At 37.9% G+C, this 13,357-nt stretch overlaps 1 protein-coding gene across 1 annotated transcript in view; it reads left to right on the plus strand.

Annotated features, from left to right (window-relative positions):
- TEX10 (testis expressed 10) overlaps nt 1-13,357 on the plus strand; it is a 49,087-nt gene that overhangs the window by 10,250 nt on the left and 25,480 nt on the right. Inside the window, exons 5-8 of the mRNA XM_069576061.1 lie at nt 900-1,012; nt 9,571-9,809; nt 10,523-10,658; nt 12,044-12,219. Coding sequence (XP_069432162.1) covers nt 900-1,012; nt 9,571-9,809; nt 10,523-10,658; nt 12,044-12,219 — 664 coding nt within the window. The remainder of the gene's footprint in view (nt 1-899; nt 1,013-9,570; nt 9,810-10,522; nt 10,659-12,043; nt 12,220-13,357) is intronic.

The following is a 13,357-nucleotide window of genomic DNA, read 5'->3' on the forward strand; positions in this document are numbered from 1 at the left end:
GATGGTGGCTTGGAGTCCTATGGTAGCTAGTGGTTGAAGTGATGAGAGGCAGCTGGATTCTGGTGAAAGCAGTGGGAATGCTGGTGTATATAGTAAAGAAAAGAGGAGCAGGAGTGATGCCTGTATTAATGGTCTAAATGATGGTGTGACCACCCATAGGAGAGTTCAGTTTATTCATGTTAAATTTAAGATGCCTATTAGAAGTCCAGGAGTTGTCAAGTACATGTTTTTAGGTCAAGAAAAAAAGAACCTAGTGAAGGTAACTAAGGAGATGTACTGCAATAGCTAGCTATTGATTTATGGTCTGAGTTTGGCCTCCAGTTTTGCTGGAGCTGGAGCTAGCTACTATAGCATCTCATGTCCCATATCCCAAGCAACCCCTCAGTCACTGGCAGACTGCAGTGATTGGTCCTCTGGATAGCAGGAAATCAGTGTTTCAGGTAGGAGAACATGATACATTGAAGAATACTGCTGAAGAATTGTAGACAAGTACAGTGACTTGTGAAGGTGTGAAATGCCTTTAACTAGCAGTAGCATTTCTAGAGAATAGTTACTCTTAAATGGAATACTAGGGAGAAGATTTTCTTGTATATTTTATAAATATTAGTAGTTTGAATTCAGAATTTTATTAAATCTTACTTTCTCCCTTTTTTCTCCTTCTAAGTAGATAAATGCATGTAAAAATAAAACCAGCAAAAAGAACTGTGGGTGAAAATTGGATGGCCTAACAGTTTATTCAGATTTTAAGATATTTACATATTATATCATTAGCAGAAGACGTATTATAAGGGTAAATTTGTAAGTGAATATTGACAAGTTGTTGTTTCTGCTTAAAGTCTTATTTGCTATTTTAAGTTATTGTTTCTTATAGATTTTCTAATCTGTGCTTATTTTACTAGGAGTCATGGCTTCGAAAGAATTACCTTATTGATTTCAAACACCATTTTATGAATAATTTTCCATATGCCTTAAAAGAAATAACCAAGCAAAAAAGGAAAGAGACAAATAAAAGGTATTGCCATTCTCTTCCACTGTTTAATCTGACATTTTCAGAAAATAGTCTTAAACTGAACTTTGTACACTGTGAGATGTTTTTATATAGACTTTGCGAAGTAAAGATAAAAGCTATAGTATCTGATCTTAAGTCACTTTAAGCCCTGGACTTGCAATTTTACTTAACTTTTATTTTTATTTTTAATCTGTAAAGTGAATGTTTTGTGCTAAATGAGTTTCAGCTATCAAATTGTATAGATAAGAATTTAATAAAAATTTGCTAAGAGTGGATAGTTTATTTGTGAGAGGCGCTCTGTAATTACTGAATCTTTGAGAGCATAACATCACTAGTTTCTGCTCTCATTTATATACACAAGGAAGCGTAATATAACTATTATCAGTATCCTGATGGAAGAGAGATAATTGGAGAAAAGTAGTTCTCTTTTTTAAAATAAGTGGAAAGAATGAATTATGGATGAAGTTTCACTGGAAAAGTGTAAGCCTGGAAGTTATTTCAAATGATTACCTGAAGTAAGAGCAGATAAACGTAAAAACAAATTACCCAATAAAATTTGACAAGCAGATACAAGTTAGAAAACTCAAGGTGTAATTCCCCAAATGAGCAAATACTTGAACAGATGTTAAAGTCTGTCAGAAGGTTCTTAAATTTATCAAAAGGAAGAATCAGTGAGGAGAATCAGTGAGGCTCTTTGGGCAGAGTTCAGAGGATATGCTCAGAAGTGAAAAGTATGTTGTAGGCAGATAAACTTCATTTACTCACTAAAAGTTTTTTGGTCTCTCACTGTAAGTAAAGTATTATGACAGATAATTAGATGTCCTAAGGTATACTCTTTGATTTCTTAAGTGATTTCATAAATTGCAAAAATCAATACAAAATCTTAAAATTGATAAAAATGTGTGTCAGACCCTAGTCATGAGATGGAAATCATACCAGTGATTTTCACAGAGAATTTAATACAAACAGTTTTTAACTAGGTATTACACTAGGTATTTCCTAGTTTAATGGAAAATGGAAACTAAGTATTTCCACTTCATAGTGGAAAGGCAAACGGGAGCAGTAAGGTACTGCAGAGGTAGACCTGCAGGGAGCGGCCACTGCCTCTCGACTGGGAGAACAGGGAGAAGAGGGCAGGTAGCTTGAGTAGCTGTCTGGAGCCCAAACTCAGCCTTCTAGGACGGGGTTTGCACTCAGCTGGGACTGATGTCTGAGATCAGGAGAGGGGCCCAGTGGGATAGGGGTACAGGATTCAGCAAAGGGGGTTCTGGCTGGCTGGCACTGGTATTCCAGGGGCACAATGATGCTGGTTCTGTGTCAGGGAAATACAGACTGGAACCGACTCTAGCTGCTAGAATGAACTGCTGCTGGCCTGAAGAGTGGTTGGGTTGCACTGGTGGCAAAAGAGAGCAAAAACTAGAAGTAGGAAGCAAACAGAAAGTGCCACATTTTCCTCTTACAGCTTTCCAGTCGCAAGTACCTCTTTGCTTCCCAGCTGGCTCAGTGGTAGAGAATCCTGCCAAGGCAGGGGACAGATTTCAATCCCTCGGTTGGTAAGATCGGCTAGAGAAGGAAATGGCTACCCGCTCCAGTATTCTTGCCTGGGAAATCCCATGGACAGTAGCCTGGTGGGCTACAGTCCACGGGGTTGCAAAAGAGTCTGACACAGCTTAGTGACTAAACAATAACAAGTACTTTATTGGCAGAGCCTAACAAGAGCAAACTGTAAAGGAGAAAATGTGGCTCACTCCCAGAATCACAAAGTAAGAGTGTGGAAGGGTGGTTTTAAGGCTGAGAAACAAAAGCTCAGTAACTTGCAGGAAGAAAAGTGAATCTACATATTTAACACAAGGCATATTTAAATGTCATTAGAACTTTATGATTCAGAAATGCTATAGGAATTCATAGGAGGAGACAGATCCTTGTTCGGATAAACAGACAAAGCAGTGTTGGAGAATAGTGTTTTAACGTGAATGTGACTTTAGCAGGCAGAAGTGAAGTGGAGGATGATTGTACTAATGGAAGGAGATGTTACAGGGCATGAGAGAGCCATAGAATGGTGTAATGGAGAACATGGGACAGACCTGCATTACATCAGTTTCTATTGATGAATACCCTTAATGTTGAAAGTCATTTTTTTGTCTCTGACCCTCATTTCTCTTTCATCCTTGGTCCTTTTGGCATTGAAGACTGTTGGTTGGATCAAAACCATGTTTTAGGACCATTAATTTAGAGTTTCTGGAGTTGGAGGTGACAGAACCAAATAGGGAGATACTTTCTTGAGCAAGTAAGTTGTTAGGGTTTGTTTCCTCCAGATACAGTTTTCTTATTGACACAGAAGTTTTTAATCAGGTGCATGGGATAAGGTTTAGAATATCCTTCAACATGTGAATAATTATATGTGTTTTTTATGTTGTCAAGTAAGAGGTTTCAGATATAATTTTCATCAAAATGAGATTGAATAAAAGGATGTTTGGAATTTGGTAGACCATTAAATGTAAGTAAACTAAGATCATGGCATCTGGTCCCATCACTTCATGGGAAATAGATGAGGAAACAGTGGAAACAGTGTCAGACTTTATTTTGGGGGGCTCCAAAATCACTGCAGATGGTGATTGCAGCCATGAAATTAAAAGACGCTTACTCCTTGGAAGGAAAGTTATGACCAACCTAGATAGAGTATTAAAAAGCAGAGGCATTATTTTGCCAACAAAGGTCCGTCTAGTCAAGGCTATGGTTTTTCCAGTGGTCATGTATGGATGTGAGAGTTGGACTGTGAAGAAAGCTGAGTGCCGAAGAATTGACGCTTTTGAACTGTGGTGTTGGAGAAGACTCTTGAGAGTCCCTTGGACTGCAAGGAGATCCAACCAGTCCATCCTAAAGGAGATCAGTCGTGGGTGTTCATTGGAAGGACTGATGCCAAAGCCGAAACTCCAATACTTTGGCCACCTCATGCAAAGAGTTGACTCACTGGAAAAGACCTTGATGCTGGGAGGGATTGGGTGCAGGAGGAGAAGGGGATGACAGAGGATGAGATGGCTGGGTGGCATCACCGACTCGGTGGACATGAGTTTGGGTAAAATCCTGGAGTTGGTGATGGACAGGGAGGCCTGGCGTGCTGCAATTCATGGGGTCGCAAAGAGTCGGACACGACTGAACAACTGAACTGAAACTACTCGAGCATATGGGTGTACTGTCATTATTCACTTTATTGGACACTATGTTGAAGGCACTTAGGAAAAAGAATAGGGTAAGAAGAGTGTATCAATGTAGTAAGGAGCTGGTCTTGCTCTATCATGGGGGCCGTAGGTCCTAGGGAGGGCTGCCTGCCTAGGGAGTAATTTGTGCCAAGATATAAAAGGTGAAAAAGAACTATGAAGAGACTGAGGTGGTGAAATTGTGGAATTCTTAACAAAAGTGGATTGACAGTGGATTGACTATCATAAATTTCCCTAGTGATTTGTTTTAAGGGTCCGCAGACTGCTCTTATACTTCCATAAGGAAGTACATTGACTATTTTGCAGGTAGCCTGTGGAGGCTATCTACTAAATTCACAAGTTAAAGTTAGAGGAGCCAGTGTGGCCTAGGCCAGTGGTTTTCAATTTTGACCTGATGTCTAGATTTTTTAATCTTGGGTTGAACTGTGGCGTTACAAAAGATACTATTTTCATTGTGGTAGAATGTCGATAGCATAAAATTTAACATTTTGACCATTTTTGAAGTGTACTGATTGGTGGCATTAAGTACATTCACGGTTTTCATGTTACCAAACTGAAACTCAGTACACATTAAATAATAACTTCCTATCCTCTTCTTCCCGCAGTTACTGGGAACTGCTATTGCACTTTTCTTCCTTTATTAATTTGAGTGTTCTGGGTACCACATACCGGTAGAAACTTAAAATATTGTTTTGTGTCTGGTTTAACTTCACTTAGCATGATATCTTTAACGTTTATTCATGTTGTAGCGCTACTAGCATTTCATTCCTTTTTTTTTCTTAAATGGAGTTTAGTTTTTAGAGCAATTTTAGATTCATAGTAAAATTGAACAGAGAGTATGGAGTCCTTGTATACTGTACTCCTGCCTCTGTGGATGCATGGCCTCCCTCACTGTCAGCATCCCACACCAGAGCTGTATATTTGTTGTAAAATACGAACTTGACACATCATTTATACTCAGTCTTTGGTTTATGTTAGGGTTCACTCTTGGTGTTGTACAGTCTGAGTTTTGTGTATGACACAGTGTCATACATGGTATTTTCACTGTCCTAGAAGCAAGTTCGGAGAAGGCAACGGCACTCCACTCCAGTACTCTTGCCTGGAAAATCCCATGGACAGAGGAGCCTGGTAGGCTGCAGTCCATGGGGTCGCCAAGAGTCGGAGACGACTGAGCGACTTCACTTTCACTTTTCACTTTCATGCATTGGAGAAGGAAATGGCAACCCACTCCAGTGTTCTTGCCTGGAGAATCCCAGGGATGGGGGAGCCTGGTGGGCTGCCGTCTGTGGGGTCGCACAGAGTCAGACATGACTGAAGCGACTTAGCAGGAGAAGCAAGTTGCCCTCCAAATATGCAAGTTCTGCATCTGTGGATTCAGAAAACCACAATTCATAAAGATGATACCCCATCTGCGGTCGGTTGAATACATGGATGCAGAACCATCTGGAGGGCTAACAGTATTCTTCACCACCATGCATTCACAGTTTAAAAGAACATGCCAGTTTCACTTAAAATTGTTCTTAAGTGGTAAAAATTACTAATCTTGTTAAGTCACAGTCCTTGAAAACACATATTTTTAATATTCTATGTGGTGAAATGGGAAGTATGCCTGAAGTATTTTGGCTGCATACCAGAGAATGATGGTTGTCTCAAGGAAATGCACTTGTCATTCTGTTTGTATTTTCTATGATGGACATGATTTTAATTTGAATGACTAACTGTGGTGGTTATTCAGACTTGGGTATTTGCAGATGTTTTCTCAGAAATGAATAAAGTAAGCCTATCAGTTCCAGGAAAATAGTGTCTGAGCTAGAGATAAAATTTGAATCTTTAAGCAAAAATGAATATTTTGGGAGAACTTGTATCCACCATCTGAGTTTTATCTGTATATCCTACTTTTCTGCTCTTCATTTTTTTCATCTTTCTTCATTAGGCTTATTTAGAAGCTGCTAGACGGTTTACACACACACACAAATACATATATGTATAATGAAGGAGAATATATGTATTCTCCTTTATTTCCAAGGACTATTTTAACAGAGCACAGTACTTGGGTTTGGCAGTTTTCTTGTTTGAGCATACTGACAGCAACACTTTGCGCTCTCTTGGTTTCCACTGCTGTTAGGAAGTCAGCTATGAGTCTGAACTATTGCTACTTTATAAAAGTTACTCCCCCCTCCCCTTCCATAAGACTTTTCTCCTTGTCTTTTATTTTCTGCAGTTTGACAGTGATGTATCCAGGTGTGGTTTTCTTTTTTATTGATTTTCCTTGGAATTCAGTGAGCTTCTTAAATCTGAGATCTTGAATGAAGTGTGTAAACACATCTGAAAAATATCTCATCTTCAAAAAAATATTTGTGCCATTTTTCTCCTTCCCTTTAAAGATTAATTGAATGTGTATAAGACCCACTTACTGATTTTTCTGTTTCTGTGTATCATTCAAACATATATTTGTTGAATTTGTTTTGTTTTTATTTTTCAGTTCTAGAGTTTCTGTCCAGTTATTCCAGTACCGTTTGTGGAAAAGACTATTGTTTCTATTTTGGATTGCTTCTGCTCCTTTGTCTAAAATCATCAGTTGACTGTACTTGCAGGCCTCTCTTGGGGTTCTTGGATTAACCTATGTTTGTCTATTTGTTCACCAGTACCATACTGTCTTGATTACTGTAGTACAGTATGTCTTGAAATTGAGTGGTGTGAGTCCTCCAACATTGTTCCGCTTCAGTCTTATATTGGGTAGTCTAGTGTTTGCTTTTGTGTATAAACTTCAGAAATCATTTTGTTGATAACTATAAAGTAACTGGCTGGGGTTTTGATTGGAATTGTGTTGAATCTATAGATCTAGTTGGGAAAAATTGTTAACTACTGAGGTGATGCATAACTGGGTCTGTTTTATGTAAGAGCTCTCTTTACTTCCAGTTCACCCATACTCTGAAAGGGAAAGCCCTTAAGGGTCCAGCTTGAAGTAGGAATAATATACCAGAGTCCCTGTGTTTGTCTGGCTCTGGGGTTTGACTTTTCCCTGTGAGGCCTCTGAAAGGTTACTTCAGTTTTTTAGCCTTTTCGTTGGAATTGGCAGTAGCCCTTGGAAGTTGAGTGCTGTGGTCTTGCTTTATTTGGGGGACCCAGCAATTGATCATCATCTTGTTCCTTCTTGAATGCTTTTGAGTTGTTAAAAACTATTTCACCCAGCTTTTAAAGTTATTTTCAGGAAGGGAATCAGTTCTAATTTCCTCCTCTGTCATTGCTGAAAATGAGTTTCCCCAGTTTCCTGCCTCCCTCATAGAATTGGTGGTCAGTGTATTTAGACTTTAAAATTTTGTGTAAATTCTTGGAGGAGCAGGATGAATTCTCCCAACTTTCCTATGTCTGTTGACACCTTCCAGACAGTAATAGGTTATACTGCTTAAGATAAACTTAAGTAGATCTTCAAAAGCTTTACCTGTGGTGAAGAAATGTTGCAGTCGAGCTTTTGTGTGGTCTGGTTGGTATAAAATGTGCCTTGGTTTTGGACACTGAACAGTTGGGCAAAGAACCTACCAGTAGTTTTGGATTTGTAGTATATAGATTGCTAGTCATCTGTCCCAGTTTTCATTCATTCTTTCTCTTTGTTATAGAATTCCCAGTTTTTTGCTGGGCATTTGCTGTGCTGTGCTGTGCTATGCTTACTCTCAGTCATGTCCTGACTCTTTGCGACCCCATGGACTGTAGTTTGCCAGGCTGCTCTGTCCATGAGGATTCTCCAGGCAAGAATACTGGAGTGAGTTGCCATGCCCTTCTCCAGGGGATTTTCCCAACCCAGGGATGGAACCCAGGTATCCCACATTGCAGGCATATTCTTTACCAACTGAGGTACCAGGGAAACCCAAGAATACTGGACTGGGTGGCCTATCCCGTCTCCAGGGGATCTTCCCAACCCAGGAATTGAACTGGGATCTCCTGCATTGCAGGCGGATTCTTTACCAGCTGAGCTAAAAGCTCACATGCATGTATGCATTTAAGCAGACTTCAGATCCAGCTAACTTTTATTCTTCCATACATCCCCCTTTCTCCTAGTCTGTACCAGCATTGTTTCTTGAGCTCGTCACGTCTTGCCTGTATTGCTCAAATAGACATACAACTACTTTGTTTAGAGTCTTGTAACTGATTTTTTCTTTTTCATCAGCAGAAAAGAAAGAACTTTTCAACTATGTTACTCTTATGCTTGCAGAATTGATTTCAGTGTCCTTAGCTTTCAACCCTTCGTGATCTGGTCCCATTTGTCATTCTTAACTCTACATTTGATACCCTAATAACACCAAATGTTAAAAATTTCCCTTCCCTTGTATTTGTGGTTTGTTACTACTATGTCCTTTCTCATGCTTAGTCCAGGGTTAACTTTTTCTTTAAAATAAGTTAGTTTCAGGTATTTTTTTAGTTTAATAAACTTCCGTGTTTCTGAACATGAAAATACATAGGCTCTGCCCTGCTGTTGAATGCAGTGTAGCCTGAAATCTACAGTGTTTATATAGTGTTTATGTATCTAGTGGTTTATATCCTTAGTTGCAAACTTGGTTTTTGTTAAGATAATCTGTTAGAACCTTTTTTTGAAATTTCTTTCAAGCTTTGAAAGAAATGTGTTTTATATGGCTAGGAAAAAGTGATTTCAGTATGTGAGTGATAAAATTAAGTTGTTTCAGAATCGGGCTTATTTAGACCAGTCTTCACACATAAGGAAATTGTGGTCAGGAGAAATCAGTGATTCTATTAAGTCAAAATTAGTTAGAAGCAGAATCAAGGTCTATTGTGAGTTTCATCCTAATATAAATATCTGCTTAAAATCTTCAAGTGTGTTGAAGTTTTCAAGTGTTCTTATCCCCACATTACATATAGGGTTACCAAGCAGTGTTTCAAGGGCCTGTATTTTTTGTGTGAATAGCAACTTGTGTAATGAACTGAGCAGTATACATTCTTAATTTATCCCTTAACAACCCTGATTCTGTAATGAATAGTTTACTTACAGTCGCTTTTATATACCTACCTTCTTGGCAATTCATTCTGGGAGGAATGAAGTGAAAGTGAAGTCACTTAGTGGTGTCCGACTCTTTGTGACCCCATGGACTGTACGTAACCTGCCAGGCTCCTCCGTCCATGGGATTTTCCAGATAAGAATACTGGAGTGGGTTGCCATTTCCTTCTCCAGGAGATCTTCCTAACCCAGGGATCAAACCTGGGTCTCCCGCATTGCAGGCAGACTCTTTACCCTTTGAGCTACCAGGGAATCTGGGAGGAATAGTTAAGTATTTTAGTGAAGCAGGCATGGTAGATACAACACGTAACAGTTATGTGTGTCTTTGTTTTTAGCATCAAGCATTGCACGATTCTCTCGAATAATGTAGATCATCTTTTACTGAATTTAACACTGTCTGATATCATGGTCTCCCTGGCAAATGCCTCAACTTTGCAGAAGGATTCCAGTTGGATAGAAAGGATAAGGAAATTTGTAACAGAAACCCTTGAAGATGGCTCTAGGCTAAATAGTAAGCAGCTGAACAGATTGCTTGGAGTCTCCTGGAGGTTAATGCAGATACAGCCAAACAGAGGTAGGTGTTAATGCTTTGTCCTTATTTAAGAGAGGAGCTCTTATGCATGCTATTAATATTTAGAGTCTAACTTTGAGTTCATAACTATCAAACATTTTGCATAGTCATTTACGTTCAAGCCATAAAAGGTAGCTAGCATAATCATGAAGGATTATCTCCTTGAACCCTGATTGCTGAGAACACCCCTTTTTCAGTGGGTAGGTCCACTCTGAAGCTGATGGGAAGGTTTTCTACTAGATTACATAGTTGGAGTGAAAGGAGGTATGTTTTATTAAGAGGAAGTGACATTGAGCTTAAGGATGAAGAAGTACTCTTTTCTGATCTAATTTGACTAGAAATTGATCCTTCTCTCTTTACCTTTCTTGCTACTTGAAATTATGTTGCATTAAGTCAATTTTTACTGTGACTTACTAATTCTTTTCATTCAAAACAGAGCTTTCCTGGTTGGTTCCTGGCTTATCCACCTTTCTAGTATTCTGTTCTTCGCTGTCCTTTCCTAGGTTTGTTGTCTCTCAGGAAAATTTGTACTGTAATCTCTGGTTGGTTTGACTTTTGTATTAGGCCATTGATGTAGGATTTTGATGGTAGTCATCAGTTTGTGGCTAAAATCTGCTTTGTCATAGGAACAAGGTGCTTCTGTGCTTTTTAGAAGAAGTATGGTGCTGGTGAAGAAACATTTTGACTCACATGCAGTTGTTTTCTCTTGTTTTTAGAGGCTACAGAGTCTCTCATAAAGGCAGTTTATACATTGTATCAGCAAAGAGGACTGCTCATTCCAGTTCGGACTTTGTTACTGAAGTTTTTCAGTAAAATCTATCAAAAAGAAGAACTGAGATCTTACAGAATCCGGTACAGTTCCCTATGTTATTTTGCTTTTCTTTTTCTTACCAGGTTACTTTGTAATCTGTATAATAAGATGATAGAGTGATTAAATCTTTGGAGAAATTCTGTCTTTTATCCTTTTTGGTTTCATTAAAAAAATTTTTTTTATAAAGAGGCATACATAATAGTTCCAGTAACCTTTATACACATAACTGAGAAGGTAAAAGTCTCTTTGAGCATATATTTCCACTTGTCTGCTTAACAGCTAAAGGACAATTGGAACCACCTGTAGCAGCCTCAGCTTTTTCTTTTGCTTCCTGTAAATTTTATGGAGGTTTAACCTCTGGCCCTTAGTGACATATTGGGGCATATGGTATAAGAATGAGGGCAGTGGAAGAGGAGAGGTGTATAATAGGTGAAGGAGACTAAAAGGTACAAACTTACTTATAAAGTAAATAAGCCATGGGGATGTAATATACAGCATAAAGAATATGACCAGTAACACTACAGTAACTTTTGTTAGGACAGGTGGTTACTAGACTTGTGGTGACCATCTGCAGTGTGTACAGTTGTCAGATTATTATGTGATATATTCCTGAAACTAAGATAATATTGTGTGTCAAAAATGTTTCAATAAATTTTAAAAAATAGGAGTATTTTAAAGTGAGAAGGTTCCTGGCTTAGTTTGGTGCTGTCTGGTGACATAGACAACACAAAGAGTAGAACTAAGGAATCAGTTTTTAGATCCGGTGAGTTTGAGGTTTATTTGGGATAGCCTGGAAGAGATGTTTGGGTGAAGGATAAGAGATTTGGGATACTTCAGCATACATAGGTAGTTATTAGAACATATTCGAGTCTTTACTGTGAGTCAGGGCTTTTCTTAATTTTTCAGTAATTCTCATACTTCGATGTAGGTACTGTTGGTTTCTGCCTTATAGAAGGAAGCTTAGGTTAAATAAGTTGGTGAGTGTCATGCTGCTAAAGGGCAGTCAGACTGAGACTTAAGTTCAGGTCTGTTAGACTTCAAAGGTCATGTGTAAATCACTAAGCTCTTGGGGGACAGCAAAAGTGATTGCTGTGTCCGAGATGAGGCATTAGAGAGTTAGCAAGTATATGAAAGAACTGAAATAACACAAGATTGAAGCCACTTAATGTGGGGCACCCTATACTGAGTGCATCAATAATAAAATAATTATTACAAATTAGTGTAAATAGTTCACAAGTTAAGTAGAGTTTGTGTCCTTTAAGATAAAACTACAATTTACATAGTGCCCCAAATTACATAAACTTTTAAAATACAGTGGGGTAAACCTTAGAGAATGCTATAGCTGAATAAATGATGCCAGCCATCTTATAGGCTCTCAAATGTTTAAATAAATGTGGTGTATTTCCCTTCTCTTTGATGGCCTTAGATACCGTAGTAAAGTGTTATCACGTTGGTTGGCTGGTTTACCACTGCAGCTTGCTCATCTCGGCTCCCGAAACCCTGAACTTTCAACACAGCTTATTGACATCATCCATACTGCTGCAGCCCGAGCAAATAAAGAGCTGCTCAGAAGTTTACAAGTTACTGCTCTCCGAATCTATGGTAAGAGTTTTGTGTACCTGTGTAAGTAGTAATCTGTCTGCCCCAACTTGGGAACGATGTTTCAAAGGGGAGATCTTTAGGTTTTACTTTTTCTTCAAATTAGGCATTAATTATACCATGGTAAAATGAACAAAATATCAACCAGTAAATTCATTTTCAATAGTATTACTTAATACAATAGTTTTAGAAAATTAAAGGTTGTAGATGTTTCTTCAAATCTTAAATTGTCTTTTAAGCCACGAAACTCAAATTCAAAACTGATCTGGTATTTTTACAAAATTCTTTTAAAACTTTGATGGCACATTTTACTTATTTAATCATTATCAATATCTTGTGTGGCTTTCGTATATTAATTTTTTATTCACCCCTAAAACCTTTTCATTCTTTAAGCAAAAATATCAATAAAAACATACTGACATATATACATATGTATAATTAGTATTTATTATTGGGACACAATTCATATATCATAAAATTGGCCATTTTACACTGTGCAATTCATTAATTTTTACCATAATCCCAAGATTATGCAATAGTCACTATTCTCTTATTCCAGAATATTTTTATCACCTCAGAAAGAAACTACCATTAGTAGTCCGTCCCTATTTCCTCATTTCTTCCTTCCTCAGCTCCTGGCAACCACTGCTCACCATTTCTGTCTCTTTGTATTTGCCTATTTTGGTCATTTCTTAGATGAAATTGTATAATGTGGGTCTTTTCAGTCTGGCTTCTTTCACTTAGCATACTGTTTTTAGGATTCATTCATGTAGCATATATGAGTACTGCGTTTCTTTTTAATGCTGAGTAACATTCAATTGTTGAAGATACACTACTTTATATTTATCCATTTATTAGGTGATGAACATTGGTTTGTGTCTACCTTTTGTGTGTGGTATTATAAAATCTGTATTTTTTAGTATTGCTTATATGTAGGGGTGTGTGTGTATACTCAAATAAGTCTTTGGTGTTAAATTAGGTTGATATTATAATTGTCCCTGTTTGGCAAAAGTGCTTTTTTTTTTTTTTTACTGTTTTGCTTTGTTTCTGATTCTTTTAACTCCATCAGTTTTTATTTCAAATAACACATTTGAATGTTATGAAATTCAGTGTTAAATGTTATCTCTAAATAATGATTGTA

This window comes from Ovis canadensis, chromosome 2 (genome assembly GCF_042477335.2).
Source record: "Ovis canadensis isolate MfBH-ARS-UI-01 breed Bighorn chromosome 2, ARS-UI_OviCan_v2, whole genome shotgun sequence".
In the NCBI taxonomy this organism is placed as follows: domain Eukaryota; kingdom Metazoa; phylum Chordata; class Mammalia; order Artiodactyla; family Bovidae; genus Ovis; species Ovis canadensis.